The following is a 26,824-nucleotide window of genomic DNA, read 5'->3' on the forward strand; positions in this document are numbered from 1 at the left end:
CGTCTGACCCTGGTCTGTGCATGAGGCCTGCCTGGCCAGGCAGGAGGAGAGGGGAACAGAGCTCTGCCAGGGCTTGCCCCCTGCCTTGCCAGCACCCAGATCCTCAGGGGAGACTGAGCCACTTGGGAGGCGCCAGGACACCTTACCCTGCATGAGTGTGTGCCCACAGCCACAGGAAGGAACAGCCCATTCCCCTTTGGCCAGCAGCAGACGGAGAGTTCTGGGAACACCCTCCTCTCTTGCTGCTTTCTCCTTGGTTCCCTCCAGCTCTCTGGTTGCTCCCTCCCAGGGGCCTTCAGAGCATCTTCCTCCATTGGCCCCTTAAGACTTTATGTCTCTCAGGCCCCCTCTGGCCTTCTTCGTTCTCTCTTTACTCTTACATTTCTCAAACCATTTAGGTGTCAGAGCACCTGGCAGCCATAAGGAATGCCACGAGCTATCAATATAGTTAATTCCATGATGAGAACTGGGAACAGTTTTATTAGCAGAAACTATGACGATCGTCTGTATGTGCAAAAAAAAACCAGCTATAGGCACATGCACGTGTGCACGAAGAGAACAAACTGTCGAATGAAGTGTGGTGGGCAGCTGCCACATTTTTCCGTTAATATTAATTTACGGCTTGATCATTTGTTTAATCATGTGCTAGCAGACAAGTGGTAGCAGGCGCCAAAGGTTGGAGAAGAATTTATAGGAGCAAAACTTAAAACCGAGACCATTCTGTTCATTAACACATTTTCCCCTTTTAGATCGGGAAGTGTTAGCAGAGTTAACGCCTCAGTCCGGGAGTGGACCCTAAAGTGTGGTTCGTTCTACATACACTCCCTGAGTGATATCATCCCTCCCCATTAACTCTGCACCCATCACCTCTTCATCTGCTGTCTCCCCCCACCCCGACTGTGCCTACAGCCCCAGAACGCTCTCCTGACCTCTGCCTCCTGAGTGTTTCCATCTTGAGATCCAACTTGAGGTTCCAAACCCTCATCATGTCCACAACTGAGCCCATTATCCACTTCTTCGGTCTCTCACCTTGAGACAGTAGCTCCCAGAAGCCCCTCTAGCCTTGTCCAAGCCAAAGCTGGGAATTATCTATGTCTCTACATCTTAAATATCCCTTGAATCCATGCCTTCTTCCTGGCCCCTTCCTGGGCCAGTGCTAGCCTAGACCATAGCCAAGCCTTCCAGCTGACCTCTAGCCCTCCCTTTCTGGTCCATCCTCCACCAGATCATCTTTCACCAGAATAATTGTCATTTAAGAGTGCCCGCCCCTTCATGTCCTGGACCCATTTGAAGACCAAGAGGGTCCGAGGCTAGCATGTGCCCCCTTGTACTCCCTCACCTTTCCAGGGGTGCTGGTCACTTTGTCCAGCCCCCACTGGGGCTGAGAGGGCAAGAGAGTCTTTGCCATCGTTGGGCTCCAGAGCCTGGTGTGGGGTGGGCACTCAGCACATGCTTCTTCAATGAGTGACAAAGGGTGGCTGTTCCTTGGACCATGTCATTTCCCTGCTCCAGAATCTCCAGGCACTTCCCCTTGCCCATTTAGTACAGCCCAGACACCTCCCCCAATATTTTAGAGGCCCCACTGTAGAGGCCTAACCTCTTCTTTAATCCCCCAAAGCCTCAATGTCCTCATCTGTAAAATGGAAATAACCATCAAATTTTGGGTGGATTTAGGATGAAGTTACCTGGTTTGGTAACTTGGCTTCTGCACTTAGGAGTTCTGCAACCTTCAATAAGGTATAGAACCTCCAGACTCTCTGTTTTCTCGACTATAAAATGGGGATAATGAACACCTAACTTTGAGGTTATGGAGAGGCCTATGTGAGGGAATGCGTGTGATGTACATTACTGTCACAGAGGAGTGCCGGTTTATTCCCCACCCCCTACTTCCCACTGCCTGTCCCCCCCTCCCAACACACAGGTAACCACTGTTTTTAATTTTCCAGGTTATCCTTCCAAGTTTGCTTTATGAATATGCAAATAACTGCAACATGCGGCCTTATTTTCCATATTTTACGCAAAAGTTTACATGTCCTACACCAGGAGTTAGCAAACATCTTCTATAAAAGGCCAGATAGTAAACATTTTAGGCTCTCTATGACAAACGGTATCTGCAACTACTCAACTGTGCTGTCAGAGGGAAAAAGTAGTCACAGACAATGAGCATGGCTGGGTTCTAACTAAACTTTAAGGGCACTTAAATTTGAAATTCATATCATTTTCTCATGTCATGAAAAAAATACAGCCTAACTGATGTAAAGGAGCTGCTTTTTCTGTTTCCAGAGTGTATTACTGCATTCTGTGGACAGGTCCTGGTTTGTTCAGCCAGTCCTCTGCTGAAGGACACTTCAGTTGTTTCTATTCTGTACAAAACATTTTGCTGTTACAAAATAGTGTTCTACAAATAATCTTGTTCATACATCATCTTAGATGTTTATTTACAAGTGTCTTAGGTCCCCTAGAGGTGGGATTCAGGTATGTGTGATTTACTGGGGAGTGCTAAGGGAGAGAAGGAGGCAGAGTGGGAAAGAGGAGAAAGCCAAGCAAGGATGTGGGCCGAGGTTAATAGAGCTTTGGCCTGATGGAGGATGGAGCTTCCAAAGTTGTCTCACCTTGAGGTGAGAGGTCCAGGACTTTTGAATATCCCTTTCAGGCAGTCATTGGCTGTGCGCTCATGGTGGCGGGAGGAGCTTCTCAGGTGATTCCCATCAGCTAAGAGTATGGCTCAGAAGTCACAGGTGCAAGCCTTTAGCCACCACACTTGCGGCAGCTGGGGATGCACCAGCTGGGAAGGGTACCTGAGCAGGGTGGCAGCACCTACCACAGCCGGTGTATCTACAGGATAGTCTCAGCGGTGGAATTGCAGGGTCAAAGCTCAGAGACATTGCTATGTGGATAGACATCACCAAATTGCTTTCCATAAGGGTTGTGTCAATATGCATTCCTGACAGCAACGTCTGAGAGTGCCTGTTTCTGTACAGTCTTGCCAAAGGAGTGTGTTGTTAAGCTTTTGGATTATTGCTAATCTGATGGCTTAAAAAAATGCTCTCTCAGAGTAGTTTCCATTTGCACATCTCTTATAAAGAAAAAGGTTGAGTATATTTTTCTATGTTTAAGAAACATATTTTATTTTTTTCTGTGAACTGTTTGTTCATATCTTTTGCTGATTCTTCTTCTAGGGTTGTTGGTCTCTGTCTTTTCTGTCCCTAGGAACTCTTTAGATATTATGAAGTTCATCTTTTATGTATGATATGAGTTGCACATATTTTTCCCATTTTGTCATTTATCTCTTTACTTTGTTAAAGTGGTTTTGGCCAAGCAGAGGTTTTTGATCAGAGTTGTTTGGACAAGTATAATAAATGACATATTATGTAAAACATCTTAGCATGATGCCTGCCACCTGATAGGCACCGAATGGATATTGTTTCTCTTCCATGCGCTGCGATCCATTCTGTGCTTTATCCAAACTCTGCTCATTCTTCCTTAAACGTGGCCCGTGCTTCCCACTTTCATGCATATCTTATGTTGTTTTTCTGACCTGGAATGTCTTCCTCCTTATTTGGGGCTGTTAAAATCCTACCCATCCCTTAAGCCCCCGCTCAAATGTTGCTTCCTCCCTGAAGCTTTCTAGAGTTTCTACTAGATATGATCCATATTATACCTGAAATTCCATACCTCTGTTAGCTACCACAGTCCACCTGAGGTCCTAGTCATGTGCACACATTTACCATGCTTTTTCTGAGCCTCAGTTTCCTTATCTATAATATGGAGTTGCTGGGAAGAATATCTATTTTGATTACAAAATAAATACATGTGTATCCTGCATAATCATATTTATTGTTAAAAAATTTTTAAATGTAGAAGTACAGAAAGTTTAAAATGGTAGTTACCTATACATAGGCATTCTCATTCCCAAGGACTTGCCACTATTTACAGATCTTTCCAGACCTTTCTTGTGCCTATATAAACATCTGTAGGGGGAGAGAGATAGAAGTTTTTCTTCAGACACAAAACTGGAGGCGTACTATCCATATTATTCTGCAAATTACTTTTTTCACTCACTAATATAATATAAATAGGATGATATGTGTAAGATACCTAGCTCAGAGCTCAATAAATGATAGCTATAACAATCACCTTGTAGTGATATTTTTAAACTTTCTATTAGCAATAAGACCATTTTCAAACAAAATAGTATAGTTGTACCTCAGTATCCGTGGGGGATTGGTTCCAGAACCCCTGAGGATACCAAAATCCACAGATGTTCAAGTCCCTTATGTAAAACAATGTAGTATTTGCATATAACCTATGCACATCCTCCTGTATACTTTAAATCCTCTAGATCAGCAGTCCCCAACTTTTTTGGCACCAGGGACTAGTTTCAAGGAAGGCAGTTTTTCATGGCTGGTAGGGGGTGGGTGGGTTAGGAAGTGGAGCTCCTGTGGCAATGAGAGCCATGGGGAGTGACTGTAAATACAGATGAAGCTTTGCTTCCTCCCCTGCCACTCATGTCCTGCTGTGCGGCCCATTTCCTAAGTTTCAAGGAAGGTAATTTTTCCACAGGTGGGGGGTGAGGAGAGGGCTAGTGGGAGAGATGGGGAGTGGAGCTCAGGAGGTGATGTGCGGCCCAGTTCCTAACAGACCCGGGCCAGGAGGTTGGGGACTGCCGCTCTAGATTACTTGTAATACCTAATACAATGTAAATGCTATATAAATATTAATTGTTGTTATACTGTATTGGTTTATAACTTTGTGTTATTTTTACTGTTGTTATTTTTTATTGGTTTTTTTCCTAATATTTTGTATCCATAGTTGGGTAAATCTGTGTATGCAGAATCCATGGATACAAAGGGCTGACTGCATTTAGAAGCCCAATTTATAAATTGGAGCGGGGCCACCAGGCAGGGGTGAAATTGGATGGGGATGGAGGGCGTGGAGCCCCTTACCCACTTGTCTCCCCATCGCTGTTTAGAAACCTTGGCGTGTCAGGCAGGGCATTAGCACACCCTGCACATTTAACTGAGTGGCACTATTATGGGTACAAACTGCCCAGGCAGTTTTTGCGTGGATCTGAAGATCCCAGCCAGCTGGGATGGGAATATTCCCCTGGAATTTGGTTGAAAGAGCCCAGAGTCCTCAGGCGAGAGCAGGCGTTGGTGGGTCCAATGGCTCTCTCTTGGCTTGGTGCTGGTCTGTGATGGAGTTTTTATGGTCCATAAACAAATAAAGACAATAAAGTCAATGTTGTGAGATTTCCACAAAGTTAAGCTTGTTCAGATGTTTCCTTTGGGCACTGAAATGTCTTTTCTTTCATGACGTTATGGTGGCAATGATTGGTAGTTGTGTGTGTATGTGTTTTAATATCTTCCCTACCTAAATAAAAAGTCGGCAATTTTACATTGCCACCTCCCCCCCCAAATTTGTTTTAAAATTTTACTGATCCACAAAATCTTGAAGTCTAGAGATGGCTGTTTTGGTCCATTGTGGCAGCTTTGCCAGGACTTCCCTGGGATAATACCAGAGAGATAATGAGTTCCATTCTCATGCCACGTGAGTTTGGCAACCGCTGTCCTTTGATGAAATTGCAGCAGCTCTTCCAAGACTGATAGTAGATGGAGCCTCTCCCAGGGGCTGTTTAAGAAAGTCACCTTCTCATTGAGGCTTTCGTTTGTCCCTCTTGCCTCCACTCTGTTGTCCTTAAGGGGGGCACTGCTTCTTTGGACCACCCTGGGCCAAACATGGTGCTAGACCCTTCTTTTGATGTCCCACAGCCTAATTCAGACTAGGATGGGGCACACAGCCAGGACTTGGCTAAGGGCTTGTGATTTGTTTAAGGGAGATGAGCACAGAGGTAACAGAAGGCCAGGCGATTTGGGTTTACAAACTCCACAGTCTCCATCCCATCCTGGCCGCCTGTGCCCTTCTAGGTAAGGGGTGAGGGCAGTGGCGACCAGTTGGAGACCAGCAGGGGCCAAGAGCCTGCAGCCCTGCCCACCTCTGAGGCCTAGACTAGGGTTTATGAAGGGAGGAAGCAGTGTCCTTATATGGCTGCTTTCGGTATAAGACGTAGAATCTATCAAAGAATTGAGGCTTCCTTCTTTACACTGTTGTGAGCCTTTCAGAAGGCAGGGCTTTTAAATTTCTGTCATTTAACCCCAAATATCCATCACAGCAATAGATGACAATGAATTGGGCTCAGAGGACTCTGGTTATTAAAAATGTGTTGACACCAGATTAGGCACTTGACCCTTTATATATAAGGACACTTGGATAACAATAACAAGTGGTTTTGGGGATTCTTTTTATCTCCCTTAGATGAAGAAGAATTTTAAGTGACTCGGTCACATCTTATTTGCTTGGGGAGAAGTACTTAGTACAAACTATAGCCAAGCCCTTTCTTCCCCTTCACTCGCGTGATTTTAAAATTCTGGCACATTTTTCAACATGTGACCATTGACTTATATTTGCAAAATAATCTCATGGTCTCCCTGTTCTCTTAGTCCTCCCAGCAGCCCAGTGAGGTAGGTATTGCTATTCTTGTTTTGCTAATGAGGAGTCTGCAGCACAGGGGTGCTAAGTGATTTGCTTGAGCCCATACTGCTAGAAAGAGGCAGAACTGACCTCTGTCTGGCCCAAATCCTAGCCTCTATCTCTGTACAGCCGGGTCTTGTCTACAATTAGGGAATGCATGGTTTGTTTATTTGCTTTTCTTTTCTGCAAAGCTAACCAACTGGCCCTTAAGGGATTTGAACTCTGGAATCTTGATGCCATTAGAATTGAGTGCCAATTAGAGAAACAAGTGACAGCTACAACAACATAACAATGACAAGAAGACACTGAGAAAGAATCCAGAGTGTTCATCTTGTCCAAATTAGAGAGCTCCTTGTCAGGGTCAAGTTCAAAAAAGTGGCAGGTGGTCTGGGCAGAACATGAGCTACTCTTTTCGCTTCTCTAGAATGCTTTGTGGTGCTGGCTCTAACCTGAGCAGGGTGCCAGCCTGGTATCCCAGGGGGAGGCTCTTAGTGACCTGCCAGCTCACCACCTCTCTCGAGCACTCTCTTGGAAGCCCTTGGAAGGATTGTGCTTTCTGCTGCAGCTGGTTGTCCTGACCTTCTCCTGGGAATGAAGGCTAGATGCCTGAGGTTTGAGGTCCTAATTCTGGCCCGTGACAGCTCCCAGAGCTTCTGGGGTGGCTAACAGGATCTCTCTCCCACTCCAGCCCTCAAATTTGGGCAGTAGGGTGAGGTCAGCTGGGACCTGTCAGGGTAAGGATTTGTTGCTGATAGTACCAGGAGGAAGAGCGGCATTAACGTTCGCAGGAGTCCAGTCCTGAGCCAAGGGCACTGGGGAAGGGCTGGGCAGGAGCTGAGGTGGCTGGGGTGGCCAGGCCCTACATCTCTCCTTGTCTGGCTTCTGCTAGGAACGTATAAGAAAGAGCTTGCTCATGGCCTGGGCACCCAGGGCCAACAGAACTGGGGTGGGGATGGAGGAAGGAAAGTGTCGCAGGACCCTACCCCACTTGGGCAGGGAATCCAATGGGGAGATTGGACATGGGACCTACTGGGGAAGGAAGGCTTCCAGGCTGAGCCTCGATTGTGGTCTAGGCTGGTTTGTTGGGTGGCATAGAGCACAGGCTTTCAAGTCAGGCTGCCCTGGGTTGGCATCCTGGGGCCCCGATTTAGCTGTCGCATAACTTTGGGCAAGGACTGAAGCGCTCTCAACTTCAATGTCCACAGTACGCTCACACCCACCACAGTCCAGACGCTGCTGTCTATGCCGTGGATCATAGACATTTCAACAATGACAGTATTTACAATAGAGGCTGCCTTTTAGAGCAGCCTGCCCAATAGTAAACAAAAAGAATGTGTTCAAATCTATGAGGTGACTTAAATAGTTAAGATGTCAAAGGACATGAGCGAGAATTTCCACAAGTGGTAAGTAGATACCTGAAAAAATTTCAACCTCAGAAGTAATCAAAAAAAAGGTGGGGAGAGGTGAAAGCAACATTGAAGTATCACTTTATGCTTATTCAGAATCAGCAAAGTATAAAAATTAATAATATGTTATGCTGGCAAGGTTGTGCTCTGAGTGATCCATTTATACATTTTGATGCAACCCTTTCAGAGAGCAATATACCCGTGTGTACCTAGAGCCATAAATGTTTATAAGCTTTGATGTAGTCACTCTAGTCCAAGGAAGTCATCCTAAGGTAATAATCCTTTCAAAATCCTTTCAAAATCTTTCTTATAAAAAATTTTCAATCACACAGAATAAAATAGAATAGTACAATGAATTCCCCTATACTAAAGGAATATTTTAATAGAATGGGTAAGGATGTCCACAGTAAAAAATTTTTAAAAATCCATGTATGTAACAGGAGAATGTCTAAATAAGTTGTGATTTATCTTCAGATAGACTATGATATAGCAATGAACATGACAAATAAGAAAAATGGGATTGTATAAGGTGTGATCCGATGTTGAGTGAAAAATCAGAATTTAAATTGTATTATAAGTGTGACAACAGTGTAAAATCAAAGGTTAAAGAAAACAGGCAAAAGTATTTGCTGTGTTGCAGTGGGGGATGATGAATTCGTGTTTTTGTTATGTTATTCTTACAATAAAATAAATGAACCGACATGTGTAATCCCAGCACTTTGGGAGGCCTTGGTGGGAGGATTGCTTGAAGCCAGGAGTTCAAGACCAGCCTGGGCAACATAGCAAGACCCCATCTCAAACAAACAAACAAATAAGAGAGTTTAGGATCCACCCCTGAATCAATGTGAGTGTGTACTTGTTGGGACCTATTCCACAGGTTATTCATGTTAAGGGTTGTATTAGGAGGTGACAGGGGGTGGGCACAGGACCTGGTTGTAGGGCAGGGCTCCCAAAGACTCTCAATGTCAGAGCTACATGGGAACAGTCTAACCGCCTTCATTTTGCAGTCAAGGGCCCTGAGGCCCAGAAAGGCTAAGTGGCTTGCCCAGAATAACCCAGCAAAAGCCTGGCTATTCCACATAGGGGTAGGTATTTCTGCAGTTAGCCAGCCGAGAGATGGCACGGAGATGCTCTTCAGGGATGCAAACCCACGTGCCTTGGTTGTCTCCACAGGACCTTGAGTGGGTTGAGCCAGACCCGCCCCCCCCAGCAGCATGTGGGACTGTCCCGCACTGTCCGACTTTATCCGACTGCCGCTGCCGGTGGCCAGCTGACTTCCAATGCCCTGCCCTCGGGACCAGGCCTTGAGCAGAGAGATGGCACCCAGCAGGGTCTGGACTACCTCTCATCCCCCTGGGGTAAGGATGCCCTGTCTTGGGTCCTAGAAGAGCAGGGCATATAAATCTCTGTTTCCCTCTCTGGTCTCACAGAGGGGCTGAGCTGTCACCTTGTCCCTCATTCTTCCAGCCAATCAACAAACACTCATTGAGCACCTGCTTTGTGCCAGGCCCCCGGGGGGGGGGGGGGGCAAACTAGCTGATCTGGACTTTGTCCTTGTTGTGACCCTTGACTGACCCTTGACTGTTCCATTTCTGTCCAGTCTGTCCTCCCCTCTTGCCTCTACTTCCTTCATATCCCGCCGTGAACCTCAACTCCCTGGTCCTGGTCCTTCCCCCTCCTCCTTTCTGAAAACCCCAACCCTCCCAGATCAACCCAACCCAACCCAATCAATTGTTTCCTCAGCACCTACAGCTGCGCCGCTGCTGCCCACAGGAGAAACTGTCTCGTGGACTCACACCATGGCACACTCTTTGTGCTCGCCCTTCCCTGTGGGCCTGGACATTTTCTCCCTCCATTCCTCAGAGCGGCTACTCCGGGCCTCCCCCACTTTCCCGAGCTCCCATCCATCAGCCCACGGACGCGCCCCACCTCCCAGAGAGCTCCTCAACCCGTGCTCACCACTCCCTTAGCTGAGTCTGTGCACGAGCATTTTAAACATTGAGATAAAATTCATGTAACATAAAATCAACCATTTTAAAGTGTATGCTTCAGTGTTTTTTAGTATATTCACAATTTCGTGCAACCATCACCACTATTTGATTCCACATTTTCATCATTCCATTAAGCAGTCACCCCCTAGTCCCCTGTCCCGCCAGCCCGTGGTAACCACTGATCTACTTTCAGTGGATTTGCATTTCCTGTACATTTCACACAGTGGGATCATACAACGTGCTGTCTGTTGTGCCTGGCTGCTTTCACTTAGCATAGCGTTTTGGGGGTTTATCCATGTTGCACCATGTTGCATGATTAGTCCTTCATTCCTTTTTATGGTTGATGACCTGCTTTTTTGCCCTCTTGAAGGGGAAGCGTACCCCTTGTGTAAGGCACACCCCTGCACCCTTTTTGTGTCTTCTGGAATGCTAGGTATCACCCCCCGACATTCTGTGTCTTCAACCTGTTCCTCTCTCAGCGCTTTCTCTTCAACATATACAGTTGCTTACAGCTCTCCCAGTAACACACACACACACTCTCACACACGCACACACGCATATGCACACACAGAGTTGTTTCTCTGCTTCCTCTGGCTTCCTCTCTATCTGTTCCCGTCACAGTTAAGCTTCTTGAACCCATGGTCCACATATACTTTTTCCACTTCCTCCTTTCTCCTGCCTTCCTCAACCCTCTGCCTTCCAGCCCCCCTCGCCCGGCTCCCCCTACTGAATTAATACCTTACTTTGCAATTCCACTACTAACACCCTTGTTAAATGAGGTGACCTCAGCTCATGCTGCTGCCATGACCTCTCAGCTGGTCACCCTGCCTCCTGGCCCACACTGCACATCACAGCGGGAGGACATCTTGCTGACAATAGCTTCTGTGGCTTCTCCGCTACCCTGCCTGATCCTTGTTCTGGTAGTCAGTCCCCTGAAGAATCTGACTCTAATCCTTCTTCCAGGCTCTATCTTCCTCTACGTCTCTTAGAAAACTCTCCTCTCCAGCAAGCCGGGGCTGCAATCCATTCCCTGCCCTTGGGTTCAAAGTCCCACCGCAACACTTGCCTGCTGTGTGCCTTGGGTCAACCCAAACTTCTCTGAGCCTGTTTCCTTAACTGTAAAATGGAAATATGAGGTTGGACATATGAAAATTGCCCGAACTCTGCCATAGTAGCCCGCAAAAATGGCAATTTCTAATGGTTCCACATAAAGTAATACGCACTCAAGAGGGCTGAGTTACTGTGCATGAAGCATGAGCTTGGTGGCTAGCACATCGTGACCTTCTCAAAGGTATCACCCTGCCCCCATCATAGGGCCTTGCATCCGTAGGTGTTCAGCAAATGCCCTCAGGATGGACGCACCCCTAGTCCCGTGGGCCTTTCTAACCAGGCTCTGGCGGTCACGGCTGTGCCTCTCAGCCCTGCCCCCTGGACCCAAGCCCTCTCTCTGCAGGGCTGAACCTCACAGAGAAAATCAAGAAGATCAAGATCGTCTTCACTCCCACCATCTGCAAGCAGACCTGTGCCCGAGGGCACTGTGCCAACAGCTGTGAGCGGGGCGACACCACCACCCTGTACAGCCAGGGAGGCCATGGGCACGACCCCAAGTCTGGCTTCCGCATATGTGAGTCCCTTGCCCCTCAGTGGGTTCCCGGCTGGCCCTGGGTGGGTGGGTGGCTAGAGGACCAGGCCTGCCTTGAATTCAAGCCCACTAATCTTGTGCTGTAGCTCCACGAGTTGTCCCAAATCACACGAAGAGCTGAGTCCTCACCCAGCTCTGTCGCAGCCTAGCTGTGTGACTCTGGGAGCCATGTAACCTCTCTGAGTCCAAGTTTCCTCAACAGAGAAGTGAGGGAGTTCATAATAATGCCGCCGCCCTGTCTCCCAGGCTATCTCTGGGGTCAGGGAAAGGCATGAAAGGGCTTTTTAGAAAGGCAAGAGCTAGTTATTATCTCCCCTTCTTCACTCCTGGGCTTTGTGGACAGTCCCTGCATTTCAGGGGGTTCTGGGCTACACACACCATCCAGATTTGGGGTCCTGCTGCCCCTGTTTCTCCGCTGTCACCGGCCGGTCACATGGTGGGTGCTGCTGTTCTTCCGCCACCTGTTACCCTGAGGGCCGATGTTGCAGATTTCTGCCAGATCCCCTGCTTGAATGGAGGCCGCTGCATCGGCAGGGATGAGTGCTGGTGCCCTACCAACTCCACCGGGAAGTTCTGCCACCTGCCGGTCCCGCAGCTGGACAAGGAGCCTCCAGGGAGGGGCTCCCGCCACGGGGCCCTGCTGGAAGGCCCCCTGAAGCAGTCCACCTTCACGTTGCCCCTCTCCAACCAGCTCGGTGAGTGCCGGCACAGCCGGGGCTGGGGGGAGCACCGGTCAGGTGGATACAGTCACCGGTCACCGTTGCTGTGCCGGGGACCAGGAACTGTCTCCAGCCATTCCTTTACAGTCAAACCTCCCTCTCTCTGGCTCTCAGTTTCATCCCCTGAACTTCTCTTGCTGAGTTCATCCACCTGTTTTTGCCCTTACCTGGTGCTGGATATCTGGGGGAAGAAAAAGCATGAATTCTCTAGGAGGTCAGGGCACGGAGAGGCCCCTAGGCCGGGAGTGCTCTGGGGAGGCTGGTGGAGGGGACGGACTGCAGTCGGGTCCTAAACAACTGGTGGCATGTGGCCAAGCAGAGGGGCTGGCATGGGCAAAGGCGCGGAGGCGGGACCAGGCAGGGTCCGTGGGCGGGAGCTCAGGGGCTGTACAGGGGTGTAGGGGGAAGGCGGTCTGGAGTTTGACAATGAGGGTTCTTCAGGGAAGGAGCTCGCGCTTTGTCCTATCCTCACAGGGGAGTTGTTCTGGGGCTCCAAGCAGGAAGCAAAGAAATGGAGGGAGACTTTTGGGGAGACACACGGCCAGTGGCCCTCCTGGCCCAGGGCTGGTAGGCGCTTCTCAGAGGGTGGGAAAGTGAGGGTGGGGCCCCACTTCCCTGGCTCTAACCCAGCCCCTGTGCCCAGCCTCTGTGAACCCCTCCTTGGTGAAGGTGCACATTCACCACCCGCCCGAGGCCTCCGTGCAGATCCACCAGGTGGCACGGGTGCGGGGTGAGGCGGAGGCCCTGGAGGAGAACAGCGTGGAGACCAGACCCCCAGCCCGGCTCCCCGCCGGCCCTGGCCACAGCCTCTTGGACAGCAACAGCATCCCTGCTTGGCCTGGAGAGTCCCCTCGGCCATTGCCCCCCACGGCACCCAGGCCTCGGGGGCTGCTGGGCCGGTGTTACCTGGGTGCTGTGAACGGACAGGTGAGAAAGCGGCTCCTGCCTCAGCCCTGGAGCCTTCCAGAACAACAATTGCCCCCACTCCACCCTTCTCCTGCTCACTCTCCTCCTTGTTCTTACGGAACATCAGTGCCCGCAGAGTCTCCCACTTCCCAGGTGGGAAAACCCAGGGCATAAAATTGCCCAAGTATGGAGAGGCTGGGCCTCCTACCAGGCATGCAGAACAGGACCCAGGGAAGATCCCCTCTGGAGGAGCTGTCACCAGCATCCTCAGGCGAAGACAGCCTAGAGCTTGGCCCCGCTAAATCCTGGGCTCTCTGAGAGCCGAGCCTAGGATCTCCCAGTGCACAGACAGTAGGGCTGTTAGGATCCGGCAAGAAGGAGCCTGGTATCCAGTTGACACGGAGGTCAAGAGAAGTGGAATTAGCAAATGGAAGTTGCACCCTAAAGCCCAGGCAGTACAAAGATGGGAGGCACTCCATTCCTCACTGGAAGCCTCCACAGGAGGCCAGGAACCCAAGAATAGAGATTAGACCTGACCCAGGATGGTTTTTCTTGGGGCTGCAGTTTGGTGTTTCCAGAAACCCCTTCTGAAGTCAGGGAACTGGAGGAGGTGAGATGGCTAAGGAATAAGGACCCCAAGTTCCCGGATCCTCCCTGGTCTCCCAGCTTGTGGTGTCCCTGAGCCTGAGGCCCTATGCACAGGGGGGGCCCACACTGTGGGTGACCCTGGAGTTCCACAGAAGAAGTCTGTCCTCTGGGCCCCTCTGTCTGTGGGCTGAGTCTGCGGTGGTTTGCAGACTAGCACAGGGCAGATCTTGTGTCTGGGGTGTCCCACCAGCAAACACAAAGGTTGGGGTCTGGCAGAGTGGACTGCAGATTTCTCTCCCCCCTTCCAGGACATTGGCTGACTGCCTTCTCCCCTCGTTTGGGTGGGGGTATCCTCTGGCAGAATGTGGGGAGTGAGCTCTGTGTCCCAGGCTTTCCTGGGACATCTGTGCACAGCAGGGGAGAGCAGGGAGGGTCACAGGTGTCCATGACCTCTTTTCCAGTGTGCCAACCCTCTGCTGGAGCTGACTGCCCAAGAGGACTGCTGTGGCAGTGTGGGAGCCTTCTGGGGGGTGACCTCGTGTGTCCCATGCCCACCCAGACCAGGTGAGTGCCGGGTGACTATGGGGGAAGCTCTCCCAGGGCCTGGCCTCTGCTGCCAGGGTTGTCCCTCCAGGGTTTCGGAGGCCAGGCAGCTAGGACAGGCTGGTAAACTGAGCTGCCTTGAGGGGTTTGTGGCTGGCACCCAGGCTCCCAGCAGCTCACCTGGCTCCCACCTCTGCTGATGCAGCCTGCCCCCCCCACCCCGCCACTGCTCCATCTGATTGCCTGTGAAGGGCTGCTCCTTCTTGCTGTGGTTCTTGCTCAGATTTTAGGGATCCCATCCGGTGTCCCTGTATACACCCCTGCCCAGGTGTCAGGGGCCTGGCGGTCTTGATGTGGTCACTCAGTGTTTCCCTCATTCTCTCCCTGGTGGGGCCCCCAGGCCCCCTCCTAACCTCCTCACCTCCTGTTCTGGCCTCTCTGTCTTTGAATCAGGGTTGAGTGTCTGTCCCAGAATGTCTTTAGCCTTGGGGTATGGGAATCCCAGTTCCTTGCCCTCTTTTGGATGGTGGGAAAAACTAACATTCATTCATTCATTCATTCATTCAGCAAATACTCACCAGGTGCCTCATGTGTGCCAAGCACAGAGGGTTCAGGAGTGAGCAAAACGCCCATTCATGCTGTTCTCATAGGCCTTGGTCTTGCAGTTGGGAGGGGGGTGACCAGGTGCTTGTGCCTGAGCATGGCTCTGCCTGATTGGTCTGTCTTCCCCTCCACGCCTCATTCCTGGGCCTGGGACTGGTGCGTATTTCCTCTGCCTGTCAGCAGTCGGCTTGGTGAGTCGGCTTTGGGGAGGGGCTGGACAGGAGCCCAAAGGTGGGAGGGAGGGAGGGACGGCGGGGCAGGGCTGTTCCCAACATCAGACTCGGCTGTGGGGCAGTGACTACATTTTCCAAAGTAAAAATAAGTGCAGATGGTTTCACAGTGTGACAGAATTTTTGGTGAAGCAGCAAAGGGTAGGATTCAGCTCCCGGGCTTGAGTGTCCAGCACATACCAAGTACCAGTCCCAGCTCTGCCTCAGTCTCCTGATCTGTGAAATGGAGAGAGTAAGAGTGCCAGCCTTGCAGGCTGCCGTGGAGAATAAATGAGACGATGCGTGTGCTCAGCGTTAGGTCAATACACTGTAGCTATGACTAGTATCATCACTGTTATTGTTTGAAACTACCACCCCAGAAAGGGAAAAGCAAATGCCCCACCAGGTGTGCTTTGAACTAACTGCTCAGCGTCTCCCTGCAGGCCAGAGATGTTTCTGCTGCTTTTTCTTCTTTCCTTGTTTGCCTTTCTCCTTCCCGCCAGAAAGACCCTTGAAACTTCTGTATCCCACATTCTATTCAGTCAACAAATATTTACGTTGGCCAAGCCCCCATCTGAAGTGCCCACAGTGTGCAGGCCCTGGACAGACAATGGAGAATGAGGTAGAAACAGTGCCTCCCCTTCCCAAGCTTGCAGTCTACTGGGGGGCCGTAGGCATCTGGGGGGCCTCAGAAATAGAGAGGCTAGTGCAGTGACGAGGCAAGTGCTGAGTGCCATGGAAACACAGGCAGCAGAACCCGGGCCACCCATTGGTCCTGTAGCACCTTTGAGCAAACTGGAAAAAGATGCCCCTCCCATTTATTCAGAACCATCTTCATACATATACAGACATAGGATGCCAATGATTCCTTTAGATGTGGTGCTTTTGTGCAATGCACAACCTCCACATCTACGTAGCATGGGACAGGGGGCCCTAGCTCAAGCTGATGGATCAGAGAAAGCTCCTTAGAGAAGGTGACACCCAAGATGAGTCTCCAAGAATGATTAGGGGTAAGACAGTCAGAGAGGTGGGGAAGAATTTAACAAATCAAGGAAATTGCATATGCAGGTGAGACCAAGAGAGGAAACGGTATTTTCTGGAGCACAGTGTGCCTCTTGCTAGGCCTTGCCCAGCCCTGGCTGTCCTGCAGGGAAGCAGGCATGTCAGAGTGTTAGGTGGGGTCAGGGCTTCCAAGCCCCTTGTCTGGGCAGGTTCTGGTTCCCAAGAGCTGGCTCATTCAAACTAGTGGGCGGGTCTCTCCCCCTTTGCCCCATCAGCCCTCTCAGGGGCATCCGATACCTGCTGCTGCTGCTGACCGAGGCGCTCACCTTCCCGGGGACCTCCTGCCCCAGTAGGGCTGTCCTAGGAGGGAGCTGGCTTCTCTGGATGGGAGCAGTGAGGTTTCATCCAAGTGGCAATTCAAGAGTAGCCTTAGAATTTGCTCCTCCTTGTCTCGGGGCCTGGAAGCTGTCATGGTGTTGTCTCCTGAGTCTGCGAAACAATGAAGGGGAAGAGTGGGCTCAGCTGCCGACAGCTGTGGGTGGCACAGGAATGGAGTGGAGTGATGCAGCTGAGAAACAGGGTTCTGGAAGGGGCCTCCCGAGGATCCTGCTTCACTGCTGGGTTCAACCTCCTGTCTTCCTCACAGCTGAGGTCTGGGTCCCTCTTGGAACCTTCCCTCTGAGAAAGTTCTCAGGCCCTAAGGTATCTGAGGTTTGGCCACCAAGCATGGTCCTGAGCCCTTGAGATGCAGCCCTCTGGGTGGAGGGACAGCACTTCAGGTCCTGCAGGGTCCCTGGGATCAGTATCCCCTCTTCAATTCATTAGGCCAACTTGACAGTGATGTCAGTGGCCAGAGACCTATCAGGCAACATTAGTGGGAATGAAAGTGAAGCCACTCTGGATTCTTCATTTAAACGTCATATCCAGCACTTACAGGATTTCAGCAGAGCGTGGGAGCAGAGGGCCCTGCCTGTCCAGGGCACCAGAGCCCATTAGGGATGCAGAGATGCAGGCTGTGAGGTACATGCCAGCGATCGCTGCTGTCCATGGAGGATCCTGGGCCCATCCCCCTCAGCCAGGGCTGACAGGCACAGCAACCATGAGCCCAGATCTCAGGAATCAGTTTTGGATGTGGAGGAGCCCTCACCTGGAAGGGTGGGAACAGGAGAAAAGGCCAGAGTTTGTACTTTGGGGGCTGCCTACCCACCCACTTGCCCCACTCCCGGTCCCACTTGTGTGCCAGCCTCAAGAGCTCAGCCCACCTGATGCCCAAGGACCCTGCTCCCAATGCAGGGCCTGGAACCCAGAGGCGGTGGGTATGGCAGCAGAGCCCCATGGGTCAGTTGCCCCCACATGCACACGTGCGTGCAGAACACCAACTGTACCCCACATGCACACGTACATACAGAACACAACTGTACCCTCCACACACACATCCAAGGCTCAGCCTTTGTCCCCACCCCTCCTCCACCATGTTCAGCACATCTCAGCAACCTGGGCACCAGGGTACAGACCCTGGAATGTCAAGCATTCCAGCACACCGAGCAAGAAATAACAAAGACTAGGGCAACATAAACATTTAAAACACATGAAAGTGCAGCTGGGCATTGTATAGAGAAAGGGCAAGACGTTGGGGAACCTTGTTTGTGTTGACAGGGTGCCAGGCACCCAGCTCCACACCCGAGCCTGGGGCTAGGGTGGGGTGCTTCTCTCAGGAGGCATGGCAAGCAAGCACCTGCACAGGAAGCAGAGGAAGGAAAGACAGGCTGCCGGGGTGGGTTTGGGAATGGCTGGCAAAACAGGCAGGACTTCTGGGTTCTAGAACATCCTCTGCCCTCGTGGCTTTGCCTCTCGGAGCCCCTGTTTATCCTCTGATAAAATATGGCTATGCCTCTTAGGGAAGGCTCTAGCATTCCCAACGAGGTGACAGGAGTGACACACTGAGTAGCCTGTGAACCACATGACTGCACAGCTTTCCCTCAAATGCCTCTTGGCTTTTGAGGCTCTGTGCTGGACTGCTGAAGATGGTCCTTGAAGAATGCCGTTATTCTAACATGGAGAAGGACTGCCTTAAAGTCTCAGTTGCATGGCACAGAAGATTCCGGAAGATTCTACAGAGCCCCCTTCCATGGAGAGGTGGCTCAGAAAGTTGGCCTAGACCACGGTTCCCCTCTCTTCCCTTCACTCCGAGTGACAGATGCAGCATGTGCCCAGCTGACCTCCCAGGACTTAGCCTGCGCCATGTCCCCCTGATCCATTGGGACTTAGCGAAGGTTGTAGCTCAGAGCCTCTTCAGTTCCCCTGCCAGAGTGTGCAGAACACACGGCTTTCAAAAGCCACTTTGATTGAGGCCACATTTTTGAGTTTGCATCTGAGAAAGACAGACATCTGGGTTGACTGGAAAGTTGGCCACGGCCCCATCTGGCTTGGCACTGGCTGTGTCAACCCCAAGGCCCCTTTGCTGGGACAGGCGGGGCTGGCACAGGGCTCGGGGCCTGCAGTGGTGGGCTCCAGCTGTTTGCCACGAGATCATCTTTCCATCTGCCTGGGGTGGGGGCTGAGTTCACCTCAGAACCCAGGGCCCCTGTGTCTCCGGGGGAGCTGATTCTCTTACTCTGCTCCTTCAGGGAATTCTGCGTCTTTTCCTCTTACGTCAAGAATAGCTGCCAGTTACTGAACTTCTACCCTGTGCTGGGCCCTTCACCTGTATTGTCTCATCTCATTTGTGCAACCACCGGCAAGCTAAGTCTCTATAACCATGTTTGATGGATGAGGAAAACGAAGCTCAGAGAGGCCGAGGAACTTGTCCAAGGTCACACAGCTAGGACAGGTGGAGTGAGGATTCAAACCACAATGTGTCTGATTCTCAACTGGCCAAGATCTCCCTAATCCTTCTGGGGAGACTGAGTCTTCCCAAAGGAAACAAAACTCAGGATACTAGACCGGAATTTGGTAGCCAAGAGAATGCATACCAGGATTATATTTCATGAGTTACTCATGCACGAAGGACAATGTCTGTCAAGAAGATTGGGGTTGAATAGACAGGCAGGGTAGCAACACATAGCCCAGGCCTAAGAGTTAAGAGATGTGATGAAAGCATTACCCTAGGGAGAAGGGTGTGTACTTTTTCCATGTGGTTCTGGAGAGAAAAAGCCAATGTGTGATGTTTCAACTTGAAACTGAGCACACAGGACCACTAACTAAAAACTGCAGGTGCCCAGCAATAAAAGGGGTCGTGCCTAGAAGTACCGAGCTCCTGATCATAAGGAGTGTGCCTACCAAGAACAGGGTTTCAAAGGAGTTGGGGAAGGAAAATAATTTTTGAGGGAACGGGGGTTTGTATATATATCTGTTTGAAAATGTATATGAAACGCTCAACAGAAAGAAAGCTTTGCTCTGCTTTGGTCCTGACCCTTGGCCATGAGGAGGGTCACAGGTATAGCCCTGCGATGCCAGCCCCGGGGGAGGGTGTGTCTGTGAGGGTGATGGGGGCATGAGGGGAGGTTTGAAGCAGAGAGCCTTAGGGCAGGTCACAGCAGCAACATCATCGTTATCACCGTCGTCATCAGCAACTGTTTATTCAGAGCACTTACAAGTGCCAGGCACCCTGCTCGATACTTTCTCATTTTTCTCATTTCGCTGCATCCTAACAATATTTCCAGGCATTGGATGCTATTATCTCCATTTTACGAAGAGGAGATTGGCCTGAAACCCCAGGTCTATCTGACTGCAGACCCCTCTCCCCACCGCTCTGTGATTCACCGCCCCGTGCTGCGCCTTATGCACTTGGCGCAGGCATTTGCTACGCCAGAGGACCCCAGCTTGGGGAACAGCTGTGCTGGGGTGGGGCTCCTGTTCTCCAGGACTCCGGGGGAGACGCCCAGTCCCCTACCCTAAAGAAATGCGATTTTCAGAATTCCACTTGTCAGCCTGAAAGGGCAGTGTCTCTTTGGCTCAGAGATGTTCTGAGAGCTTCTTCCAAGGGAGTTGAAGCCTCCTGGGGACTGTGCCTCAGGCTTAAGTGAGCACCCTCCCTACCCCAACAGTGGTGGGTCTCACTGCCACGTGGCACCTCTGGCCTGGAGGGCTCAGGAGGGGCTGGGGCGGGGGTGGCTGAGTGGCACCTGTCTGAGCCAGGGGTCGGAGCAGACCCCTCTCCAGCTCACGGTTTGTGGGGCCTTCGGTTCTATCCTGCTCTGGGGCAGCAGTCAGAGGCCCTCCTTGGTGGAATGTCATAATCACTGGGGGACCCACTGGCACCTCACCCAGGAGGAAAATCTGAATAATGGACATTGTGATAATTACCAAAAATGAGGCAAGTATTGTACTTAGAGTTTTACATGCTTGTTTAGTGTTCACAATAACCCCACAGGAAGGACTTGTCATCTCCCTTTTACTGATAAGAAAACCAGGCTCAGAGAAGTTGAGTAACCTGCCCAAATTCATCCAGCTAGCGAGGGCCAGCATGCTGTCCTTGAGGCTGTTGCTTGGAGGGAGGGAAGGAGGAAAGAAGGAAGGAAGGACCCACAGGGCCAGGCCAGGCGTCGTGCTAGGTCAGTCTGACATTCCCTGTTTCAGCAGAGCTAATCCCACAACACCCCCACGAACTGAGTTTCTGTCCCCACTTCTACAGATGAAAAAATTCAGGCTGAAAGAGGTTAAGGAATGTGCCCCAGGTCACACCGCTAGTCAGGGTGGAGCCAGGAATTAGATGTGGATCTACTGGGGGAGTGGAACTTTCTCTCCAGCTTACCCTGCTGAGGTCTGCAAGGCAAGGGGGCCAAGGCTCCAGCCTGCTCCCATGCCCGTGGCAGTGAGCGCGGCCTCATGGGGCATGTGTGTGTCTGATCCCTGGGCAGAGGGGGTGTGCGGCAGGGACCCTCCACACCTCCCCGCTGCAGGCACCTGTCATCGCAGGCTGAGATCTGCACAGCTTGTGGCCAGACACACGTCTTCACCATCTCCTCCCAGCTCTGCTTGTGGAGTCGGGGCCAAAACTGTCTGAAGAAATTAGTTTGCCTTTGCCAAGGCCTCCTTGGGAATTAGCTGGGCAGGGGGCAGGCTGCAGCCAGGGCGGCCTCTGCTTCTGTCCCCAGTCTAGGAACAATCAAGGTGCAACAGTGGACGGGCAGGGCTGAGGTTGGGGCCAGAAGTCCACATGGCCCCAGTGTCCTTACCAGGAAAGTTACCCATGTCTGTGCTACACACTTCATAGCATTTTGTGGTGTGTAGACTCCTTGGGGTTCAGGTCGATCCCAACTGACCCCAGCTGCTCTGGCTTTCTCCGGTCTGAGAGTCCCAATGGCAAGGGTGACACAGCTCCCCAGGTGTCTCCTTGCAGCAATCATGGGAGTCACAGCTTAGCCACTCTCCCTCTCCGAATCACACAAATTCTCTCCTCTCTCCTCTCTGACCCCTTGTTATATCCTTGATCTGGATAAGGCGCCATGAGGTGTGGGACAGCTTCTTCCTGATGTCCTTTGTCAACTCCACGTGGCACTTTGGTTATACACAGCATGGAGCACTTGTCAAGTATCTGATTAGTTCTTCTGACCTCCTTCTGAGTATCCTGACATTTTATTTCTATTCTCTCTGCATCCTTTGGAAACAGGGCAGGGGAGGGGGTGTCCTAGGAAGGGCAATGAGTCTCCTGCTGGGCAGGCAGTGGAGAGAATGGTGCAGAATTTCTCTTCTGCAGCCAGACTGCCTGGGTGCATAATCTCAGCTCTATCCACCAGCTGGGCTTGTTTCCTCACCTCTCTATGCCTCCGTTTGCTCATCCATCAAATGGGGGATAATATTAGTAAGTACCTCCAAGGGCTGTTGTGAGCATTAAATAAGTTAATACCTGGAAAGCCTTTATAACAGGGCCTGGTCCATACTAAGTGCCACTTTAGCGTTTGCTCTTATTATTATTTGTCCCCATACTGCTCCAGCTACCACGCTTGGCACTAGAGACAGCAGTGATGGAGAAAACAAGGTCCTTGTCCTCATGCAGCTGCAGTGTAGTGGGGAAATGGACAAACAGGCAGTCACAACACACCATGTTAAGTACCATGACTCAGGTGGGCCTACGTGTGGTGGGGGCTCCTGGGGAGGGGCACTTGGTGTGGGTGGCAGGGTCAGCGACAGGTGTCACCTGCCTTCCCGCATCACCATGAATAACACAGTTCACTGGCTGCTGAGCCACATGACCATCTGCACTTCTGCTTTCCTTCTCCCAAGGAGATTTAAGCTGATTTTTCTAGACTGGACACTATCCTTGCTCTTACAGAAGCTGTGAACTAGCCCCTTATAGGCTGCCTCTGGCAGGGGTGAGGAAGGGCACTGCTGGCCCTGGTTCGGGGTGGTGGGGGGGGGGTTGTTTGCAAAAATGGGAGCCTCACCAGAGATAGTGGCTTGGCGTTTATTTCTCTCCAGCAGCCTGCCTTCACATTCTCTTCAAGCCAGCAAGCGGGCAGAGTCCCCTTACCAAGAGAGGAAACCACTTTCTAGAAAAAGTATACACGCGTATCCAGACTAATGAATGAACCCAGGTCCTTTCAGCTTAACACATTCCTCAGGTTCTCTCAGTTTTCTGCAGGTGCCAGCGGCTGGTTCCACTCTTGCTCCCTGTTCTAATCCAAACTCTCCACCCTTTTCTCCTGATCATTAAAGAAGCGAAGACCTTCTGCCTAACTTCTCCCTCTTGAAATCTAGAGGGGGGATGCTGCCCTGGCCGGCCTCTCCTCACCCTCCTCTGTAAAAGAGGGACAATGATCCCTGCCTTACAGGGTCACTGGTGTGAGAAACAGACAGGACAGTATGCGTCCATGGCCTTGCAACTCTGAATCATATAAACGCTAACTTGGCATTATTCCTCGGCCCTCTGGCAACAGCCTTGCGTTACCCTTTCCCACCTTCTGCTCTTCATAATGTTCACGGGCTGCATCCAATCAGCCTGCTATCTGAGTTCCTCCAGACAACTTCCTCTCTTTCTTCCCTGCTCTCTGTCCTCAGTTCATACCACAAGGCCCCACGCCAGGGACATGCACATTTTCCAGCCTCGCTCTCGTCTTTCTGTCTCAACCTCAGCATTTTCGGAATCCACGTGTGTCTCCATACGAGTGGTCTTCTAGGCTAGAGCCCAGTCCCCACGGTGGAGCGTGCAAACCAGAGCAAGACAGTCCGGGGCAGGAAAAAATATTAGAACTTCAATTTACATTTTTCAATCTTAAAAAAAAAAGCTAAGTGTTACCAGTTTCTGTCCTCACTTGGTCTGTCCATATGTCAGACCGTCACATGTCCTGTTTGGCACACAGTGTGTCCTCAGGGAAGGGTGGGGATTCCAAGAAAATGTGGCATCTCCTTATGTATGTCTTTGGCATATTACAACATAGTGCATTTCACAGGGCTCAGTTTACTGGACTTTTCAGTTATGTTGTCTAGTGTTAACTAAACCAAACCTCACAAAATGAAGAAATGTCTCGAAAAAATTCCTGCAAAGAAACTGTGGACTCAAAATACTGTGAATAACATAATTGTAAGCAGTCATTAAAAAATGCAGTGCTGACACTTCTCAGGGGACCTCTAACATGTCATTAGCCATAGTACGAGGTGGAAATAATTATGACTGATCAGATGTGACCCAAAAATACCACAGGATCCAAATGAACAAGAAGACAATATGAAATATAGAGTTATATATGTTGTCATTAGTAACACACTTTGCCTTATGTGTATAATGTGCCCAGAGATAGCAGCTAATGATGAAATAAAAGCTATCTTGATTAGAAAAGCATTTTAAAACACCAAGACATTAAAACTTTGCTGTACAATTGGACAGAAGTATAGATATTTCTAGTATGTCTCTTGGTACTTGCAAGAATCCATTTCAACAATAAAATATATGAAGAACTATCTTTTTGTAAGCCACTAAAGGATGAATCAATGAACATACATTCTCAATGGTAAATGATTTCTTGGATGAAAATAAGCTGTACCAAACCACTCTGAAGTGTAGCCACCAATGCTACAACTGCAATAAAGCGGAATTGGTGTAAGTTCACAGTGATGGAGAGTGCTGTATGTATAGTGTCCCAGACGAGCTAGTACACAAAGAAGTCAAAGCCAGAAGAAGACACATTGCTACAGGAAGTCATCCTGTGACTAGCTTTGTAAAGCAAGACCTTCAAAGTGTAATGGTATCTTTAGGGAACTTCATATGGAATAAATTCTGTGAAAATTGCTTGCACCTTTTGAGAATTGCTGGCTATCTCTTGGCAAAGGAATTGTCAAGCTCTTTAGATGAGTTATTCTTTTTTTTTTTTTTTTTTTTCACAAAAAGATGGTATTCCCCATTTGCTGCCTTTTTCTATGATGACAGGTGGCTGTCAGTAATATGCTTCCTGCCAGAGCTTTCCACAGGGGTTGACACACTCATCTGTCCCTCCAAAGTAATGGAGATGTTTTCCCTGTTTTTAATTAATGTCAAATGTTTGAGTTTTTTTCTCTGTAAAGGAAGGGGGAATGTTGTGAAATCAAGGCAAGACGTGTATTAGCATCAAAATACTGAGAACCATTTCCTTGCTCATTCTGCAATCAGACATCTCCTGTATACCTATAATTACTTCAAAATAAACAATAAAATAAAACCTATTCAAGCACATGTTATATTGTATAACATGCATATAGTATAATATATACTATATATAAATTATAAGTATATGTGAGGTATTATTAGTCAGTATAATTTTTTCTTACTATTTAAATTTTTTAAAGTGACAAATAAAAATTGTATAATATATGTTTATTGTATACAACGTGATGTTCTGAAATATGTATACATTGTGAAATGGCTAAATCATGCTAATTAACATGTGCTTGATGTCACATAGTTTTGTGTGTGTATTTGGTGACTACACTTAAAATCTACTCTTCCAGTGATTTTCAAGTATACAATATTGTTATTAGCTATAGTATACAATATATACAATATGTTGTGTTGTTGTATAATAGATCTCTTGAACTTGTTCTTCCTGTGTCTAACTGAAATTTTGTATCCTTTGACCAACATTTCCCCAACCCCGCCCCTGGTAACCACCATCCTGCTCTCTGCTCCTATGGGTTCACTTTTTGTATATTCCACATGTAAGTGAGGTTGTAGGGTATTTGTCTTTCTGTGCCTGGTGTGTTTCACTTAATATTGGTTTTAATAAAAGCAAAGTGGGCTGAGAGGAGCCCAGTGACAGCCGAGAGGCACAGCTGCCCAGGGCAATGGCTGGGGGGCTGGGGCTCTCAGCTGCTGAGTGGGCTGGATGCCCAGATGGTACCCGCCTCCCGGCGTGGGTGACAGAGGAGCTCGAGGACCCTCCAGTGAGACCTGTCTGTATCTTCACTCCTCAGCCTCTGCGGTGATTGAAAATGGCCAGCTGGAGTGTCCTCAGGGGTACAAGAGACTGAATCTTACTCACTGCCAAGGTAGGGTGACTGGGGCTGGGCTTGGGGAGGGGAAATGGCAAGGCCTACTGATGCAGGGGCATGCCCCCACCCCAGACGGGAGGAGGGTCTGTCCTGCCTGAGTGGTCTCCACTGGGCACCTCTAAGCCCCAGCTTGAGGGAGCAGTGGGGGCTGCTGGTTCCAGGGGCCTAGGGAAGTTGGGGACTTGCTTGAGAATGACAGAGGGAGCCAAGGGAGCCGAGCCCCTCCCCTCCTCCCATCCCCACTCCGCCCTCCCTGGAATGGAATAATTTCAACTCAGGCCAGCCTGAGTTGGTGGTGACCCCTGCGGACCCTTCCCAGCTAAGCACCTTTAGCTGCTCAAGCCTCCCTCCCACTGCCAGGGCCCCTCCCTCCTCCAGCTCAATGCAGACATGTTCCCAGGGTCTTGGGCCCTGCCATGGTGCTTCAGGGGCCTCTGGAGGAACGCTGAATGGGAGGAATGTGGCTGCCCCTTCTCCAGCCTCCAACCCACAGTCCCCTTTACCTGTGTCCCCTGTGTCCTAGCATGCCACCCACCAGCTGAATGACTCTGGATAAGTTACTCCTGGAGCCTCAGTTCCTTTGCCTATAAAATGAGGACATATGGACCTACCTGATAAAACTGTTTTGTGAGAATTAAGTGGGGTGTCATATGTTAAATACCTGGCAGAGTACGTGGCATGTGATAGGTACCCCATGAATGTTAGTTCTTAGCATTGTGATCATTATTACATGCCATTAGTAGACCAGGTGTTTGCAATTTTTATCTTATTTTATCCCTCTGACAACACTAGCTGGTAGTTACTATCATTATCCCAATTTTACAAATGAGGAGACTGAGGCCCAGAGAGAGGAATCGCACTCAGTGAATGGCAGCTTTCTTGTTGTTGTTTTATTTGGAGAAAGTATTTAAAGGTCTCTGCCCAGCCCCTCCCCTCCATCAGGCCTCGGTGGGGTGGGTGCTTGGTCATCTCCTCCCCCCTGCAGATATCAATGAGTGCTCGACCCTGGGCCTGTGCAAGGACGCGGAGTGCGTGAACACCAGGGGCAGCTACCTGTGCACGTGCGGACCTGGCCTCATGCTGGATCCATCTCGGAGCCGCTGTGTGTGTGAGTGCCAGCGGGGACCAAGGCTGGGGGACGCTGGGAGGCAAGATGGGACCCTCCAGATCCTCAGGCAAGGCCCAGAGCAGTGATTTTCCCCAGACCTCATCACCCTATGCT

The 26,824-nt window shown here is 50.1% G+C and overlaps 1 protein-coding gene across 6 annotated transcripts in view; it reads left to right on the forward strand.

The window, feature by feature from the left end:
- LTBP2 (latent transforming growth factor beta binding protein 2) overlaps positions 1-26,824 on the forward strand; it is a 95,766-nt gene that overhangs the window by 38,247 nt on the left and 30,695 nt on the right. For all 6 annotated transcript variants that reach the window (XM_045563955.1, XM_045563963.1, XM_045563945.1 and 3 more), the window contains exons 4-10: positions 9,111-9,295; positions 11,382-11,552; positions 12,059-12,265; positions 12,933-13,216; positions 14,245-14,347; positions 25,525-25,599; positions 26,588-26,710. In XM_045563955.1, the coding sequence (XP_045419911.1) occupies positions 9,111-9,295; positions 11,382-11,552; positions 12,059-12,265; positions 12,933-13,216; positions 14,245-14,347; positions 25,525-25,599; positions 26,588-26,710 (1,148 nt within the window). The remainder of the gene's footprint in view (positions 1-9,110; positions 9,296-11,381; positions 11,553-12,058; positions 12,266-12,932; positions 13,217-14,244; positions 14,348-25,524; positions 25,600-26,587; positions 26,711-26,824) is intronic.

The sequence above is a fragment of the Lemur catta genome, chromosome 1 (assembly GCF_020740605.2).
Source record: "Lemur catta isolate mLemCat1 chromosome 1, mLemCat1.pri, whole genome shotgun sequence".
In the NCBI taxonomy this organism is placed as follows: domain Eukaryota; kingdom Metazoa; phylum Chordata; class Mammalia; order Primates; family Lemuridae; genus Lemur; species Lemur catta.